General features: G+C 49.4%; 6 protein-coding genes; 3 read left to right on the top strand and 3 right to left on the bottom strand.

Annotated features, from left to right (window-relative positions):
• Positions 1-107: 107 nt before the first annotated feature.
• FFUJ_03479 (probable 50S ribosomal protein L14) lies at positions 108-626 on the top strand (the record flags this gene model as incomplete). XM_023575331.1 has 3 exons in its annotated part: positions 108-122; positions 174-258; positions 331-626. 3 exons carry the CDS (start codon positions 108-110, stop codon positions 624-626), a joined length of 396 nt encoding a protein of 131 aa, XP_023428825.1.
• Positions 627-1,680: 1,054 nt separating this feature from the next.
• Positions 1,681-2,241, bottom strand: FFUJ_03478 (related to DNA-directed RNA polymerase II chain RPB9; the record flags this gene model as incomplete). The annotated part of the gene is made up of 1 exon (XM_023575330.1): positions 1,681-2,241. One exon carries the CDS (start codon positions 2,239-2,241, stop codon positions 1,681-1,683), a length of 561 nt encoding a protein of 186 aa, XP_023428528.1.
• A 3,252-nt stretch (positions 2,242-5,493) lies between these two features.
• Positions 5,494-6,265, top strand: FFUJ_03477 (probable parvulin (peptidylprolyl isomerase); the record flags this gene model as incomplete). XM_023575329.1 has 4 exons in its annotated part: positions 5,494-5,496; positions 5,621-5,884; positions 5,949-6,205; positions 6,256-6,265. The coding sequence occupies 4 exons, from the start codon at positions 5,494-5,496 to the stop codon at positions 6,263-6,265; spliced, it is 534 nt and encodes a 177-aa protein (XP_023428845.1).
• A 355-nt stretch (positions 6,266-6,620) lies between these two features.
• On the bottom strand, positions 6,621-8,584 carry FFUJ_03476 (uncharacterized protein; the record flags this gene model as incomplete). XM_023575327.1 has 3 exons in its annotated part: positions 6,621-7,987; positions 8,038-8,149; positions 8,198-8,584. The coding sequence occupies 3 exons, from the start codon at positions 8,582-8,584 to the stop codon at positions 6,621-6,623; spliced, it is 1,866 nt and encodes a 621-aa protein (XP_023428527.1).
• A 1,596-nt stretch (positions 8,585-10,180) lies between these two features.
• FFUJ_03475 (uncharacterized protein) lies at positions 10,181-11,995 on the top strand (the record flags this gene model as incomplete). XM_023575326.1 has 5 exons in its annotated part: positions 10,181-10,356; positions 10,414-10,693; positions 10,749-10,960; positions 11,008-11,275; positions 11,324-11,995. The coding sequence occupies 5 exons, from the start codon at positions 10,181-10,183 to the stop codon at positions 11,993-11,995; spliced, it is 1,608 nt and encodes a 535-aa protein (XP_023428526.1).
• A 61-nt stretch (positions 11,996-12,056) lies between these two features.
• On the bottom strand, positions 12,057-14,321 carry FFUJ_03474 (uncharacterized protein; the record flags this gene model as incomplete). XM_023575325.1 has 6 exons in its annotated part: positions 12,057-12,407; positions 12,454-13,738; positions 13,785-13,931; positions 13,983-14,051; positions 14,097-14,222; positions 14,272-14,321. 6 exons carry the CDS (start codon positions 14,319-14,321, stop codon positions 12,057-12,059), a joined length of 2,028 nt encoding a protein of 675 aa, XP_023428525.1.
• Between the last annotated feature and the right edge of the window lie 485 nt (positions 14,322-14,806).

The raw sequence follows: 14,806 nt of genomic DNA, 5'->3' as shown, positions 1-14,806 counted from the left end.
CCTAGTCCAAAAATTCAACGACAGGTTGGGCGATTGATTGATGATATCCCGAGTGAGACCGTGGTGAGAGTTGAGTATTGAACCTCCGCGCGCGGAACACAGCCAAGATGATTCAATTAAAGGTACTTCAATCCTTCCCATCTTTTCAATCACTTGCTCACTGACCATGGCAGACAATGCTCAACTGCATCGACAACTCGGGCGCTGCCCTGGTCGAATGCGTCTTGGTCGTCGGCCAAAAACGACATGCTCGAATCGGTACGATACACCCCCACAAACACCACACTCGATCCTCTCGAAATAATGCAACAGCAGACTAACAAACCTCAGGTGACCGTGTCGTCGTCGTCGTTCAGGAGCAGCGTGGTAGCTCCTCCGGTGGTATGGCCGGTATCTCTGCCGCCAACAAGGTCAAGCGAGGTGATATTCGTCACGCCGTCGTCGTCCGAACCCGATACCCTACACAACGCCGAGACGGCTCAGTCGTCAAGTTCGACGACAATGCTTGTGTGCTGCTGAACAAGTCTGGAGATCCCGTTGGCTCACGTATCAACGGTGCTGTTGGCGCTGAGCTGAAGCGCAAGAAATGGAGCAAGATTCTGTCAATGGCGCCTATGCAGGCATGAAGAAATGGCAAGGAGTTCAGTATGATGAGTGAATGGGCGGTTATTTACAAAAGACAGGATAGACCAGGGGAATGGTTTGGCTGCATACAACCGTGTACGAGTGGAATACTGTACAATTACGAATAATACTACATTTGGCATTTGCGAGGCGTTGATACGAAAATACAGACACCTTTCAGCTCTCAAAACTTCAAGTCACTGTGGTAGCATAACTTGGCACATTTAATGTCAAGGAACTTATTGTGTATGATTAAAAAACTGCAGATGCATCTTGATAATTTACCCCTCCTACGGAAGGTGATGAGAAGCTGGACTCTCAGTCTTAAACGACGAAAGAACTGGGGCAAGCTTGGTACATTTGTGGCCCTCCTCCAATATCTTATTCACTGCTTTAAGCAGTCTTATACAGGATCATTGATAGAATACAATTTGCATTTCCCTCCTTATAACCTGGCGCCGGTGGCATAACCATGCCACAACCCTCTCTAAAAACGCCTTGCGAATTCAAATGATGACGCGAGTATCCTCCACAGCTTGGGCGTCGACGATTCGTTGCCCGGGTATCGATGCAAGGTTTCGCTTAAGTGAAAATGTGACCACACTCGCAGCAGACGTAGAAGAGTTTCTATCGTGGCGTTAGTGAGCTGATCTCTGAAACGTATGTACGTGTGAGAGAGTTCAACTTACCATGCCGGTTTCAGCGCTTCGCTGTTGAGACTGGAAAAACACAGCTTCGGTGTGCTGGCAACTAGGGCAGGTCTTTGTAGATCGCGGGAGCTGCAGCGCGCAAAAAAGAGATAAAGTCAGCCAGCAGTCTTTAAGCGATGACAAGCGGGTTCCAAAGAAGACGCGAGACACCCAGTGCTCCAACTGCTGTTTCCAACTTATACTTTGCCATGTGAACGGTCGGCCGCCAACTGCCCGCCGCCGAATAATGATGCCAGAAGCTCAGAGCATGTGCCAGCCAGCCCAAGATAGAATAGTATAGTCATGCCAGTCGTGTCGTGTCGTCAGTTACATAATTGTCGTGATACAGGATGTTTGTTGAAGATGCTCATGATTCACATTTCATGGACGAATCATAGCACATGGAGATCTCTTCGAGGAATTCTTCACTGGCATCGGAGAGGAAGTCATCAGACTCGGTCCTTGTGTCATCGTAGTCCTCGTCCATCATCTCCTCGTCGTAGTCGGCGAAAGGGTCCTCCCATGGCAAGGTGAACTGGCACATGCCCGTGATGGGCTGACTGACTTTCTCGTTGGAGACGACCATTTGGCAATCGGGCTGGCCGCAAGAGGTGCACAAGATGACTCCGCCACAACCGTAACAGAGAACAGGTGGAAGATGACTAACCGTTGGATCGGAGCCAACATCCTGGGTGACACCGGCGGTCTCACCGGCCGAGGTGTTGAGGACGTTGCGGAAGACACAGGTAGACTTGGCGTCCTCGGTGTACTGGCAAGTTCGGCAGGTAAACTGAAGCTTGTGAGCATCCTCGTCCTCCTTGGGATAAAGCATGTTTGAGCATTCGGAGCAGAATCGGAAGGTGATCTGCTCGAGCTTCTTGTCGCCGTCGGCGCCCTCGTAAGAGGTGGTGGATTGGGGGGTAGCCATTTGATCGGTCGAGTGGTGGTGGTGGTTCAATTTGAAGAGAATGCTTGGTTGCTTTGTATGAAGATGCAAGAAGCAAAAACAAATCTGAAAGCTGAAATATCGAATAGATATTTCAAGCTGGGAATGAGAGATGGCGATTGTCGCTCTAGAATAGAAGCCGTGCTGTTGTTGAAGAAGAAAGAAGGGGAGAAGTGATGGATGAAAGGCGACAGGGCTGGAAAATAGTTCAAGTGGGAGGGGCTTCTGGCTTCCGCTGGTTTTCCTGTCCCACTTTTCTGTGCAAGTCCTTGAATTTGGTTGCTTGTTGGGTTTTTTTTGGGTTTGGTGCCTTGAGCTTGGGCTTGGGCTGTGTTGGGTTTATAATCGACAGTTGGCGGCCAGCCACAAATTCAGAGGCTTTACAGCTGAGAAATTGATGATTATGCAGGCTTGTGATTAACGGGCGCTGTTCAAAGTCCGTAGATGTGAACACCAGATGATAGTAAAGATTACAGAGGAAGAGAAGAGAAGAACAAGGCTTCAGTGTTGGGGTCGGTTGAGTTTTGTACGGAATGCACAGGCAGCAAGTGACTTGAACAAACCAAGGCACAGCATAAACAGTGGGTGATTCAGCGCGTTATCCTTCAGTGGCCTCGTGTGGACTGTCACACGTGGGCCGTCCGTCTACAGTCGAAACGACACGAAAGTTATGTCTCTCTGCCGCGCCTTGTTATTGCTGACTCGTTATCACTATTTCACGGTCTCACGCTGCGAGTGGCAAGGCAAAATACTGGGGACAATTCATTCATTGACAGGGGTTGCTTATTTGCGGTGACTCACGTCTTCATCTTCAACTCTGTATGAGGCGGTGATGCCTTAGAGTCATCTAATCATGAGGCAGCCAGAAATACATAATACCTTCGCGTGTGTAAAACAACATCACTATGAATCCTTTGAAAAGAGCTCTTATTGGATGATGCTGTATATTCTAGCTGAACAGTTACGGAGGTTTGTCTGGCACAACGAGGCTGGTCTCCGTATGTTCACATCATCACTGGTGCGTTAATCAGGCACAATGTAAACTCCTTCACAGCGAGGAGTAAACTAGAGTGACGTGCATGTTAGAAATATGCGTGAAAATACATTTCTCGAATTAGGAACTCGAAACAAGACGCAGGAACATGGTTCTCTGTCACTTCAAACAGCATTAACTGGGTGAGGCGTTGACAAGTGATCAATAAGTGGCACATGGAGGGCTACGTGAGGTCCACGAGACCATCACGATCGTACCAAAGCGGAACTTGAGACACGATCAACACGAAATAGGCCGCAGACACGTACACGTGTAGAAAGTACGTAGGCCATAGAATTCGTAATTGGCCGAGAGGGAGATGCTGGTGAGTTGCTAGGGAGTTCGTTCCTAGGCCTAGAGTGAATTGTCCGATCTGACGCTTCGAAGGTCGGCGATTTAGCGATTCGTGTGAGCCTCAGGACGGTGGATCATGAAACTGAAGATACGTTATTCCCTTGCGAGAACTATTCGCAATCTGATTGCGTTGGCCAACTCACTCAGGTCGTTAATGTCGTTGCAGTCAGCAAACAAATCACACTTGCAACCCCACGCATAGTAGTTACACCAGAGCTGAAGGCGAAGGTGATACCATGTGCTCTGAAGGCAACCAACAACTTGGTACATAAAGCATATTGGAAGTGATTTAGCGATCACTTACAGAGTTGATTACCCACAGAGATGTTCGAAGGATGATTCCACAAAGTGATCGAATTTTTAACAGCGGGGTTTCCATTATACACCATCTTCGACTCTGAGTGTCAACGAGACATGGAATCAAGGCCCCCAAGAATAATCACTTGTTCAAAATGCAGGTGCTCCCTTAATATCTCTTCTTCCTGCATTATAGGAAGGCTTGACGTCTCTGCTAATTGTAAGATGACATTGGATACTTGTTTCTCATTAAGCGGTTCAAGGCAATTACGCGTTTTTATTCTCTCACAGTCATGCATATTTTCTATCAAAAAGGTATCCTAACCTTAGCAAAGATATGCTAAGCCTATGCCAACATATCTAGTTCATTTTATCATTTAGGATGAAGATCCCGAGTTTCTTTCTTCCCAGCTTATAGCGAATGGTGCTGTAGTCTGATCCCAGTGGCACTCTTCGCAGCGCCTGCTTCTTTCTTCTACATATTTTATCCCTGATTCTGGTATCAATAGGAGCAAAGAAAAATCACATTTGCCTACTATTATTCGTAATTAACTTCCCCGACTCTTCCGTCAAAGTTTTCGCGTGACGATGATTATAGACACTCAGCTAGCCACTTAACCTGTAAACTATCGATTTACCGGCTGGCATCTCCGTGTTATTCTATTCTACATTCGATTATCCGAACCAGGTCCAGGGCCAGTGACAACTGACAGATCTGCAGGTTGTTCCGAATGGATGGAAGCGCACCTCCGCATTTTCCCTCTGGTGCTGGTACCGTGTGGGAGGGATGGTTCAGTTGAAAGGCTCCGATAGACAGAACCCCCGAAGTTCGCCGTCGATACTGCCTCTCGCCTCCTACCAAAACTCACGAATATCGTCCGAATTTCTATTTCTATCAACTGTATGTACCTCCGACGATTACTGGCTTAGAAGGTCCCCGGCGCTGTATGTGCGTTCAGCTCGACGATGCCGAGCGTCTGGTGACAAGTAACCCCTTGATTAAGCATGCACTAAAGACTGATCCCATGATCTAAAGCCAGTAAGCATGGTTTATTACCAAACGAGTTGGATATATCCCTCGTTAAGAGAGGTTAAGGCGTATTGAGGCGCTTGTTAGAGGTTGAGTCGCTGCAACGCTTCAAGCCTTGGAGCCTATCACAGCATCGGGTAGCTCACCCACCCACTGAAAGAAGGAAGGGCCACCCCGCGTCAAACCCCGCCCACCACAGCAACGCCGCATGGCAACCGCGGGGGTCTGTCGCTCCTTCTGTTGTACAGTAAAGTTACGGCACGTCATTGTTCCAGTTGGACCCAGCGAGTCGAGAGGCGACGGGAGGACCCAGCTCCATCAGCTCCAGCTTACCATACCTTAACTGGTAGCCCATCCATCTCATCACTCCTCTTCGCAGCACATCTCTCGAGCTGCAACTTTTGCTTCCCTCAAAGACGAACTTTTTTTTGACGATCGATACCCTGACAACGACGCTGAACACAGCTCATTTTTGCTCTCGCTTATACCACCTTCACCAAAGTCAACAACAGATATAAACATGGTAAGCAGCTCAACAGCAAGCCTCGACAACTGTCGCAGATCCTTCAAGACCTCTCGCCGCCCCCTCCTTTGCCTGCGTCAATCAACTCACAGACTCAATTCATCATCTAACATGTGCACTATAGGCTGACACTGGTCTTCCTCCGGGCTGGGAGGTCCGACACTCCAACTCCAAGAACCTCCCCTACTACTTCAACTCTGCCGAGAAGCTCTCACGATGGGAACCTCCCTCTGGCACCGACACCGAGAAGCTTAAGCATTACATGGCTACTAACCACAGTGCTGGCTCTCGTCCTGGTGCCGTCGCTGGTGTTCCCGAGGGCAAGATCCGCGCTGCTCATCTACTAGTCAAGCACCGCGACAGCCGACGACCCAGCAGCTGGAGAGAGGTGCGCATACCCGCCCATCATATCCGACAGTCGCATTGATCGCTGACTAACACAATCACTGCAGGCTGAGATCACGCGCACCAAGGAGGAGGCCCTTGAGATCATCCAGGACCACGAGCAAAAGATCAAGTCTGGTAGTATCACACTTGGTGAGCTCGCTCTCACCGAATCCGACTGCTCTTCTGCCCGTAAGCGAGGCGACCTCGGATACTTTGGCAAGGGAGACATGCAGAAGGAGTTTGAAGATGCTTCCTTTGGCCTCCAACCTGGCCAGATGAGCGGAATTGTGGAGACAGCTAGCGGCCTTCACTTGATTGAGCGGTAAGTCCAATGTCTGTGGTTTGAACTCATTACTGACTGACTTTTCCTAGCCTTGAATAAATTGAAAAGTATATATAATTGACAAATTTTGTAAATTGACAAAGCAGAGCGTATCCTTGACGTCCTCGCGCAATACCCCCCGATCGCCTTTGCCGATATCTGTTGCAGTGATCTATATGTGGCTGACTTGCACTTCATATTTCAAACTTCAGTGAGACTAGCATGCTGTCTTTTAAATCTTGGTTGTCTACATTATTCTTCCATATCTAAGTATCTACAGTACCCGGCCACAACTGGCTTCTACCAGGCTTGCTCTTTGTCTTTCTACCCGTCTTCCTAGCAAGTATATAACTCTAAACACCAGGTCACGAACGCTACCACGTCTATGCTGCCGAGATTCTATCGCCATTTCTCTTCAGCTGGCCAGACCCAACACAGCACCTTTGAAAGGCTCGACAGTGGTGAACACCACCGTCATGACGCCGGAGACTGTCATAGCAAGAGCAGCGTACGGAGCTGCGCGACTTCTAGTCTCGTACAGATACGACACGCCCATGGCCGCGCCGTTGATACCAACAGTGATACCGGCTGAGATTGTAAAGGGATCATCGCCACTTGGCAGATCCTTTTGAGCTGTTCTCAAAAGAGGCTTCAGACTCAGACGTGAGGCTCTACCATCGGAGTCGGATACGTTGACGCTTGAATGGGGAACAAGGTCTTCTCGTCTGACGCCTAGTTTGTCGAGCACAAACGGATAGCAAAGCTGACCAAGGATTCCGTTGCTTACCACGAGGGCAGCATTCACACCGAGATTTCCACCTAGTGCTTCCATGGCTGGTTTGGCAAGTGCCAAAGTTGTGCTTCGTGCAGCAAATGCCAGCGCTGCGGGGGCGTTTAGACCGACAAGCTTCCCTCCCAGGACCGACAGGAAGACGTTTCCAGCTGCGGCTGCCGTCGCCAGGATAATAGTGAGGAAACCGGCGAGACTGAAGAGCTGTCGCTGGCATTCGTATAGCTTGAAGCCCCATATCAGAATTCCGCATTCGAGGATCGAAAGTGCAGCGTCACCGGCGCCAAACCACGGGCTTCGTCCGTCCGAAAGGGGCGTTCCAGTTGCCACAGAGGTCCAAAGAACATAAAGGGGCGTTCCTCCGCTGAGATCGCGCAGTACTTTGTCTATACTGCCGTAGCCATATGCGCCCGCTTTGGCTCGGGTATATGCCGTCATGAGGAGGGTCGTGAACAGGACAGGATTCATCAGCGTGACGATCGTGTTCTTGAGCTTCGGCATGTCGGTGCAAAGTTGTGAGGCCTTGAAGGCTCGCTGGAGTCGCAGTGTGAGTACCCAGACGAACCAGAGAACGCAGCCATCGAGGATGCGGTCATCGTTAGTAGCGGCAGCTACTGGTGCTCCAATCACAAAGATGGCGAGAGACGATGCGATCAGTGGAAAGTTGGACATCCAAAAGTGCCAAACCTGTGACACCGGAACCGGATCCTTGGAAACAACGGATGATCGTTGGCTGGCTGTTGCTGACGTTGCTTCGTCCGGCCCGGCTCTCGGCGGGTTTAATACTTTTTCGCGACGGCCAAACATACGCTGTTGTCCTTGGTCCAGAGTTGAGTCGGAGAGCCAACTGGTTTCGATCCGGGGAAGAGTTCCTACAATAGGTTGCGGAAGGCAAAAGTCGTCGGGCACTTGGCCAGTCATTCGCGCCACACAGCTCATAACGAGAAGCGAGAGGGCAAAAACCATGACCCAAGAAGCAAGGTTGGTTATGACTGGAGCAATTATGAGAAAAGCTTCGAGAGGTTTTTGTACTGAAACGTACCAAAGTTGCCAATGACGCAGCCGATATCGTGGCCGCTGAGAATATCGCTCTGGTTGAGCATGACGAGAGGGATTGGAAAGCCCAAACCAAGATGGACATTGATGAAGTCGACCTGAAACGAAAGTTAGTGCTGCCGTTATGGGGAATCGTGTTCACTTACCTTGGATTTGATGTGCCTTCGATACACACCATCAACATCAGCGAAACACAGGTAGGCCGCAGCCATAAAGCAAAATGTCAGAACCATTCCAAAAATAGAGGAGAAGAACTCGAGATGCACAGGGGCCAACGCCCTACTCAAACCCCATATGAGGACCTCGCTCATGAGATAGACGACGACGACCCAGCCAAACTCCAGCACATTGCTGGCGACGGTGATGAATCGCGTCCTCCAGAGATCTGATAGCGGCATGTCTCGGGCTGCTTGAAACAGTGATTGTGGGGAGTTGATCCATGATGGCCTCGAGAGGAGCGGATTACGAGCTTCATTTGAGGGTCTGAGACAGCGGAGGATTTCAGAAACGTTGTTTCTAATGGTAGTAGTCATGATGCAACTGCAACTGCAACTGCAACGTCGATGTGATGAACACAGCCAGGTTGGTGAGGGTGAAGAAGCACAAGGTCGGCGGTTTTGGAGGCGTTACACATGAAGATACAATACACCCCTTTCGCGACTTGCGGAAGGGTGACTGTTTAAAAAGGGCTCGAGGGACAAGCGAGATGTGTTGAAAAGGGAAAAAGAGGGATTGGAAACGGGTGAATGGGGGGGCAGAAGTGTTGACAGTGACAAGGCCAAGCCGGCCGGCGGTTTGCACTGGCAGAGCGCATTCTGCAGTCAATGGTCACAGATTCACAATTCCAGGTCTGTTTGAAACACATTGTCGTTCTATCTGTTGACGTGTGCAGCTCTTTATGGAAAGAAGATGTAGGGACCCGATATATCTCTAGTCTAGATCGGCCTGTTGCCGAGCATGTCTGAAGGAATTGGACCACTTTTGACTATGTCAGATTGGCTGCATGTAATATCTTGCTTGTGCCGGTTTGACACATTGAACGGGAAGAACGGGACTGCACCGCCTTGAAGCCAGAACGTCTCGTTTGAAGGGTGTTTTTCGATCTTGTATCATTCTTTTCCCGCTACGAAGGTTGTTTGACAAAACGTCATGATGGTCAGGGCTAGAAATAGACTGAGACATGACTGTATTCCCCGTGGGGAGTTTCTGTACAGGTGAGAAATGGATATATGAGGTTGGGACAGTTGTTCAGATGGTGACGGTTTCTTGGTCACGACAGGGAGGACGATGCTGGGGGACGTGGGACGGGAGTTCAAACAGATGAGGAGGGGGATGTATCATATATGCAGATGACGAGTATGATGGCTCGGTGTTTGCTAAGCTATTTAATTTTATTTTTGTAAGCTGATATCTGAGACTTGCATAAAAGCAAGCATCTATCTTATCAAACAACTCTGAAGATGGCGATGCTGTCGTGCCTTGTAATGGCAGTGTGTCAACAGGACATCTCCCCTACATTAAACATCCTGAATGCATGCACAACCGTTGCGATCTGAGGATATTTCTCTCTTCACCAATAATCGCCTCTTGTAAAGAGCATCAAGATGTCCGTGGAAGCTCGCCTCATGCAAGATGCGCTGTAGATGCTGTGGCACGCTAGCCCCGCCTTCACTGGTCTCTAGGTGTACGTCCACTGGAAAAAAAGTGCCGCGAAGGGTCCAGGGGGTTGTTTGACCGCCCGGGGTCTCTGGGCCGACATTTAACTTCTGGGGCGTTTGTTTTGTTTGAATATGAGGTTATCTTGAGCATCACCACGACGGCACGACACAGCATTGACGTTTGAGTGAACTGTTCTTGGAAGCCAATTGCTCGTATTCTTGGTTGCTTTCCTATTCTCGGCTGGGGTTTATTTGCTTGGGTGGACAAATTCATTGAGGCTCAGTACACCGTTTGTTTGAGTATCGTCGACAACACCAATCTCTATTCATTGTCCTCAGCAGCATCTCCATCTTTTCCCAGGGACGACTTGTGTCATCATCAACACCGCTCCTGAGGCAAAGCGTTGGCTGTACCACCCCATCACGGACGGTTACTTCAAAAACGCCACCTCGCTATTCCACAGGTCCAAAATGGATCTCGGCCCCAAGCACCGCGCAGAAGCCCTGCTCCTCAAGGCAGCCCGCGCGTACGGCATCCCCGCCTCCAAGGAAGACGTGCAACACGCCCTATCAGACGCTTCATTCGTTGACTGGGCGAATCTGCATCTCGCGAGCGATCATCTCCTCACGGGTGATGAGCTGGCACTGTGAGTCGTTTAACGACCTTTTGTGTATCTGTTTTATGCTGACGAGGCGGGGCTTAGGTATACTGAGCTTGATAAGAGCGGGCAGGTTGACAGGTTGGCGGACCTGCACGACTTGGGGGAGGTGCAGGCGGTGAATGAGGATGATGTTCGTGCGGCGATTGAAGAGCTGAATAGGTCGACGGCTACGATATCGAAGCAGACTGAGACGCTGAAACAGCAGCGTGATGCGCTGGCGAGGTTGGTGAAGAAGCGTGATGAGGCGGAGACTCAGAGGAGGGATCTTGAAGAGGCGCGCCTTAATAAGACGAAACATGCCTTGAAGAAATTGGTGTTTGAGGTAACACAGACTAGTCCGAGGTCGTTTGAGAGAGGGAGTTGCTAATGTGGTGTAGGTCGATGGCGAGGCACAGAGCTTGGAGTATCGTGTTGCAGATCTGGAGCAGATTGCCAAGGACTCGCGATCGAATCTTAAGAAGACGGTCGATACGGTGTTTCAGTCTGATGATAAGTTACTGTCGAGTCTGCAGAAGCTCGGATGGGAACTTGATCAGCAGGATCCAGAGGAGGAGAAGACGATTGAGAAGTTGAGGGAGACTTGTATGAGGTACGCCCCCCGTTTATCATTGTATTGATCTGTACTAACTGGGGTAGGTTGATCAAAACAACAGTTGAGACACTGAGGACGAGATTGGATAGAATCTATCTCGAGGCTATCCTTGCAGCGGAGCGCTCGGGAGATGTCAAGGCTGCTACTCAGGAAGACGTTAAAGCTCTCGAGGAAGAGCTCGAGTCGCTGTACTCGGAGATCTTGCCTGTTGCACAAATGTCTGCTGAGCAGCAGCATTTGGAACCAGCGTTGAAGGCAACAAATGCTCAGAGCGGACAGAGCATTCATCGTTCAGCAGTGGCAGTTTCCTACGTATGTGTATTTCACTAGCATCTTCTTCGTGTCGCTAATACTGTCTAGGTCAACGAGTGCCTCGACTATCTCGTAGAAAGGATAACATTCCTCACAGAACGTGTCGAAACTCTCAAATCCCACAACGCAGCAGCGTCCTCCATCATCGCTACAGCCAAAGCAGAAGTATCTGCTTCGCTATCCCCGGAAAAGAAGAAATCCATCAGAGCCGCTATGCCAGCATCTCCCATTCGGAACCCCTCACCAATTCGCATGCGCGCCAACACAGACGGTGCGCGCCGCAGCAACAACAACAGACGCCGCTCATCCGGTATTCTCGACGAGCCTGCAATCGAAGCTCTTCTCCGCGATTTGGCGCTCTCACTACCCGACGCAGAAGAAGCTTCCATCCAAGACCAAGTATCAGCTCTGAACAAAGCGTTCACCGAAAGATCTGGCAAAACTACAGATGTAGTGCGTAATGCACAGGATAGCTTTGAGACGAGCGTTACTTCTAGGTTGGACGATGCGAGGTTGGCGATTCAGCTTTTGCGTGATAGTGTATTGGCGGAGAGTCCGTTTGGAGAGATCAAGATGGTCGATCCGGAGTTTGAAGGGTCGATTGATGTGTTGAGTCAAGAGGTGGATAAGGTCAAGGAGAAGTTGGATGGTGTTGTCGCCAAGAAAGCGTTGGCGAAGAGTGTGAAGAAGGATGAGTTTGTGCAGAGATGGGCATCATAAGTCAGGGAAGGCAAATCCAGTCAGATGCGTAGATGATCTGTTATTATTTAATTAATATTCTTTATACATGCAGCCATGCATGGTCGATAAACATTGGCTGCGAGAATATACTATCGAGAGAATACTGCTCCAAGCCTTCGTAAATATCAGCAGTCATCGAATCGCCCAGCGAAGTCTGTCGTTGATCCGTTCGCCTTTCACCAACAGGGTGAACAAAAGTCGTTTGCACACTAACAGTTGTCTTTGAAGCATCAGATTGGCCGCCATGCGTACCATCAGTCGTAGGCTGCGGTGCCACAGCGTCCATGATGTCTGAGTCGATGAGCTGCCAGATCTTGGAGGGCTGAAAACTAATCATGTTGTTATCCTGTGCTTGACTCGACATTGTTTGCAACTGATGTAAGAGTTCTCGCTGTCATGGTTAGTATATGCTCCTAGCTGGGCGTGTTCTGACGAACCTTGTGTATGCTTCTTGGCGAAGGATCAGGCATCGATTCTAGAAACTCGATGCATTTTCTATAATTCTCCTTTGAAGTTTCTGAGACTTTCGCGTCCCTCGCATACTGGAAAAGCCACGGTATTGTCGCCGTCGCAGCGACTAAATCGCCTATTAATGGGTCATACACCATTAATCCACGATCTATGCATGTTTGGACTAAGCGCGCTACCCAAGCTGAGTGAAACATAGCTTGATCGACAGTTTGTTGGAGGAACAGTCTTGGTTGAGAAGGTCGGTTTGCTCTTCGGAGGGTGACGAGGTGTATGAATGGGTGGTTCAATAATCCTTGTGTTGCGTGCGCTGTGATTTGAAAGAGGAGCCATGGGGCCCAGTACTCTCGATGTCTTTCGAACTCCTCTGGTGTTCGTTCCGAAAAGCCCACGTTGCGAACGAAATGTACATGACCGAGTCTAGACTCGAGATCATATAGTGTATTCGTCAATTGGTAAAAATTGGAATTTGTATCAGCAGGGTTATCAGCCTTTCCGATATGCAGCGCGTGAAGATACGAGATAACGTCGCCGCAGAACGATACAGCGCGTACAGCATGTGATGTTATCCCGGGGTCTGTTCTCAAATCGTCGCGAATATTTTCTAGATCTGGCGCGTATTCTTCATCGCCTAGATATGCCGGTGGTGAGGGCTCTCTTGCGCTGCGAGGATAGTCTGGTTTGGTGTGGGTTTGAGAGAGGAGAGTGAAACGAGGAGCGAAGCCTTTTTCGAGGATGAAGACACTCCAGTAACATCTGAGGCTGGCGTCGCCTTGGGGATTGTGAGGGGACTCAGAGTAACCTGCTCCGCGGACGAGTTCGAGTCTACTGGCTGCTCCTATTGTCATTAAAGCCAATGCTGGTCTTCCCTCTGTAGCTGGGTTAGTGCTGTAGTGATCGGAGAGGGCGGGGTGGGTACCGAGGATGTCACCCAGAGCAAGGAGACATAGAGCTTGTGAGATTTCCAACTGGGCTGTTCCTCGCATGGCGAGTTCGAGCACCATATCTCGCGCAGACCTCGCATGAGAGTGAATCAAGTCAGCTTCCTTCGCACTACTCGAATCATAAGGGAGATTTGAAAGCGCAAGTGCTAAGAAGATCCATTGGAGAAACATGGGGAACCTCTCGATCCGATCTCTCAGCCCTTCTGGATTGAAGAGAGGTAGTGGCTGGAAGTATAACCGTCTTCGATATTCCTCTACGGCATGGTCGAGTGAATCTGGCGATGGTCTTGCCTCTGTTGCTGTAGGGAGCCTTGTCGTTGTGAGCTTATTGTTTGAGGTATAGAAGGCTATCTTACCAGGATACTGAGACTTCATCATTGATGCTCACTCTGTTCAATCGTCTTGAAGCGCTTTCGACGAAAGATCCAGACCTGTTTGTATGCCTCGGGAGGGAGTCCGGAGTCAAGGCTGAGCCATTGCTTGACGAGGCAGCTTGAGGATGGCTTTACACCTGTTAGCAGTTGTAGCAACAATGAAATCTCCGTCTTTCTTACTGGATAAGCTCGTATATCTCATCACCCCGATTCTCAACACTCGAAACACGATCCCTCGATCCCGGTTGTCTGATCACTCATAAGACAAGTCATTAAGCCAAGATCACAACTCACGCTCTGGAAGTCCTCCTCCTTCGCTTCACAGTCTCTCGATTCCTCGGTAGATATTCACAGGGCTGATTCAGCCTCTCACAAAAAGAGCACACAGGTCGTTCCCCAGTACATCTCGTCTTCTTCCGCCTGTTCCCGGATTAGAAAACAACCCTTGTAAATACATCATACGACTCACCGGCAGCTCTCGCACGCGCGCCGAACGGATGATTCGGGATTACCTGTCATTATGAAGTCGATAGTGGGGCTGGTGGACAAGCATTCAGAAGAAGTATATACAATATGTAGTTGGGATGAAGAGGACGAGACGCGGATTCTCCGTGCCCACCTTTACAGGGAAAAAGTGCACGTGACTCGGTTTGGAGAAGCTTACGGATGACTCCGAGATACTGGCGTTTTAAATATTAAAAAGATACCGAATTCCAGAGCTTTTTCCTTGAGCGTATCTCATGATTTGGGAAGTTGATCTAGTGATAGCGTTATTAGTGAGTCGTTGACCGGAGAATTGTCGTGGTAGTTTTCCGTGCCCGTTGGTGACGAGACGGTAAAACACGATTGGTCAATGCCTCTGGACACGGAGTTTTAGACCAATTTTCCGTCTTGAACATCGACTTATACAAGTCGCTTGTCTACTATAAGACGGGTTGGTTGTTTCTTTCTTTCCATTCTTTAGACTACAACTTGTTCTTATCACTAGCATCTTCTTATCTTAA

The sequence above is a fragment of the Fusarium fujikuroi genome, chromosome FFUJ_chr03, assembly GCF_900079805.1.
Source record: "Fusarium fujikuroi IMI 58289 draft genome, chromosome FFUJ_chr03".
NCBI classification, from domain to species: Eukaryota; Fungi; Ascomycota; class Sordariomycetes; order Hypocreales; family Nectriaceae; genus Fusarium; species Fusarium fujikuroi.
This window is presented reverse-complemented; position numbering and strand designations above follow the sequence as displayed.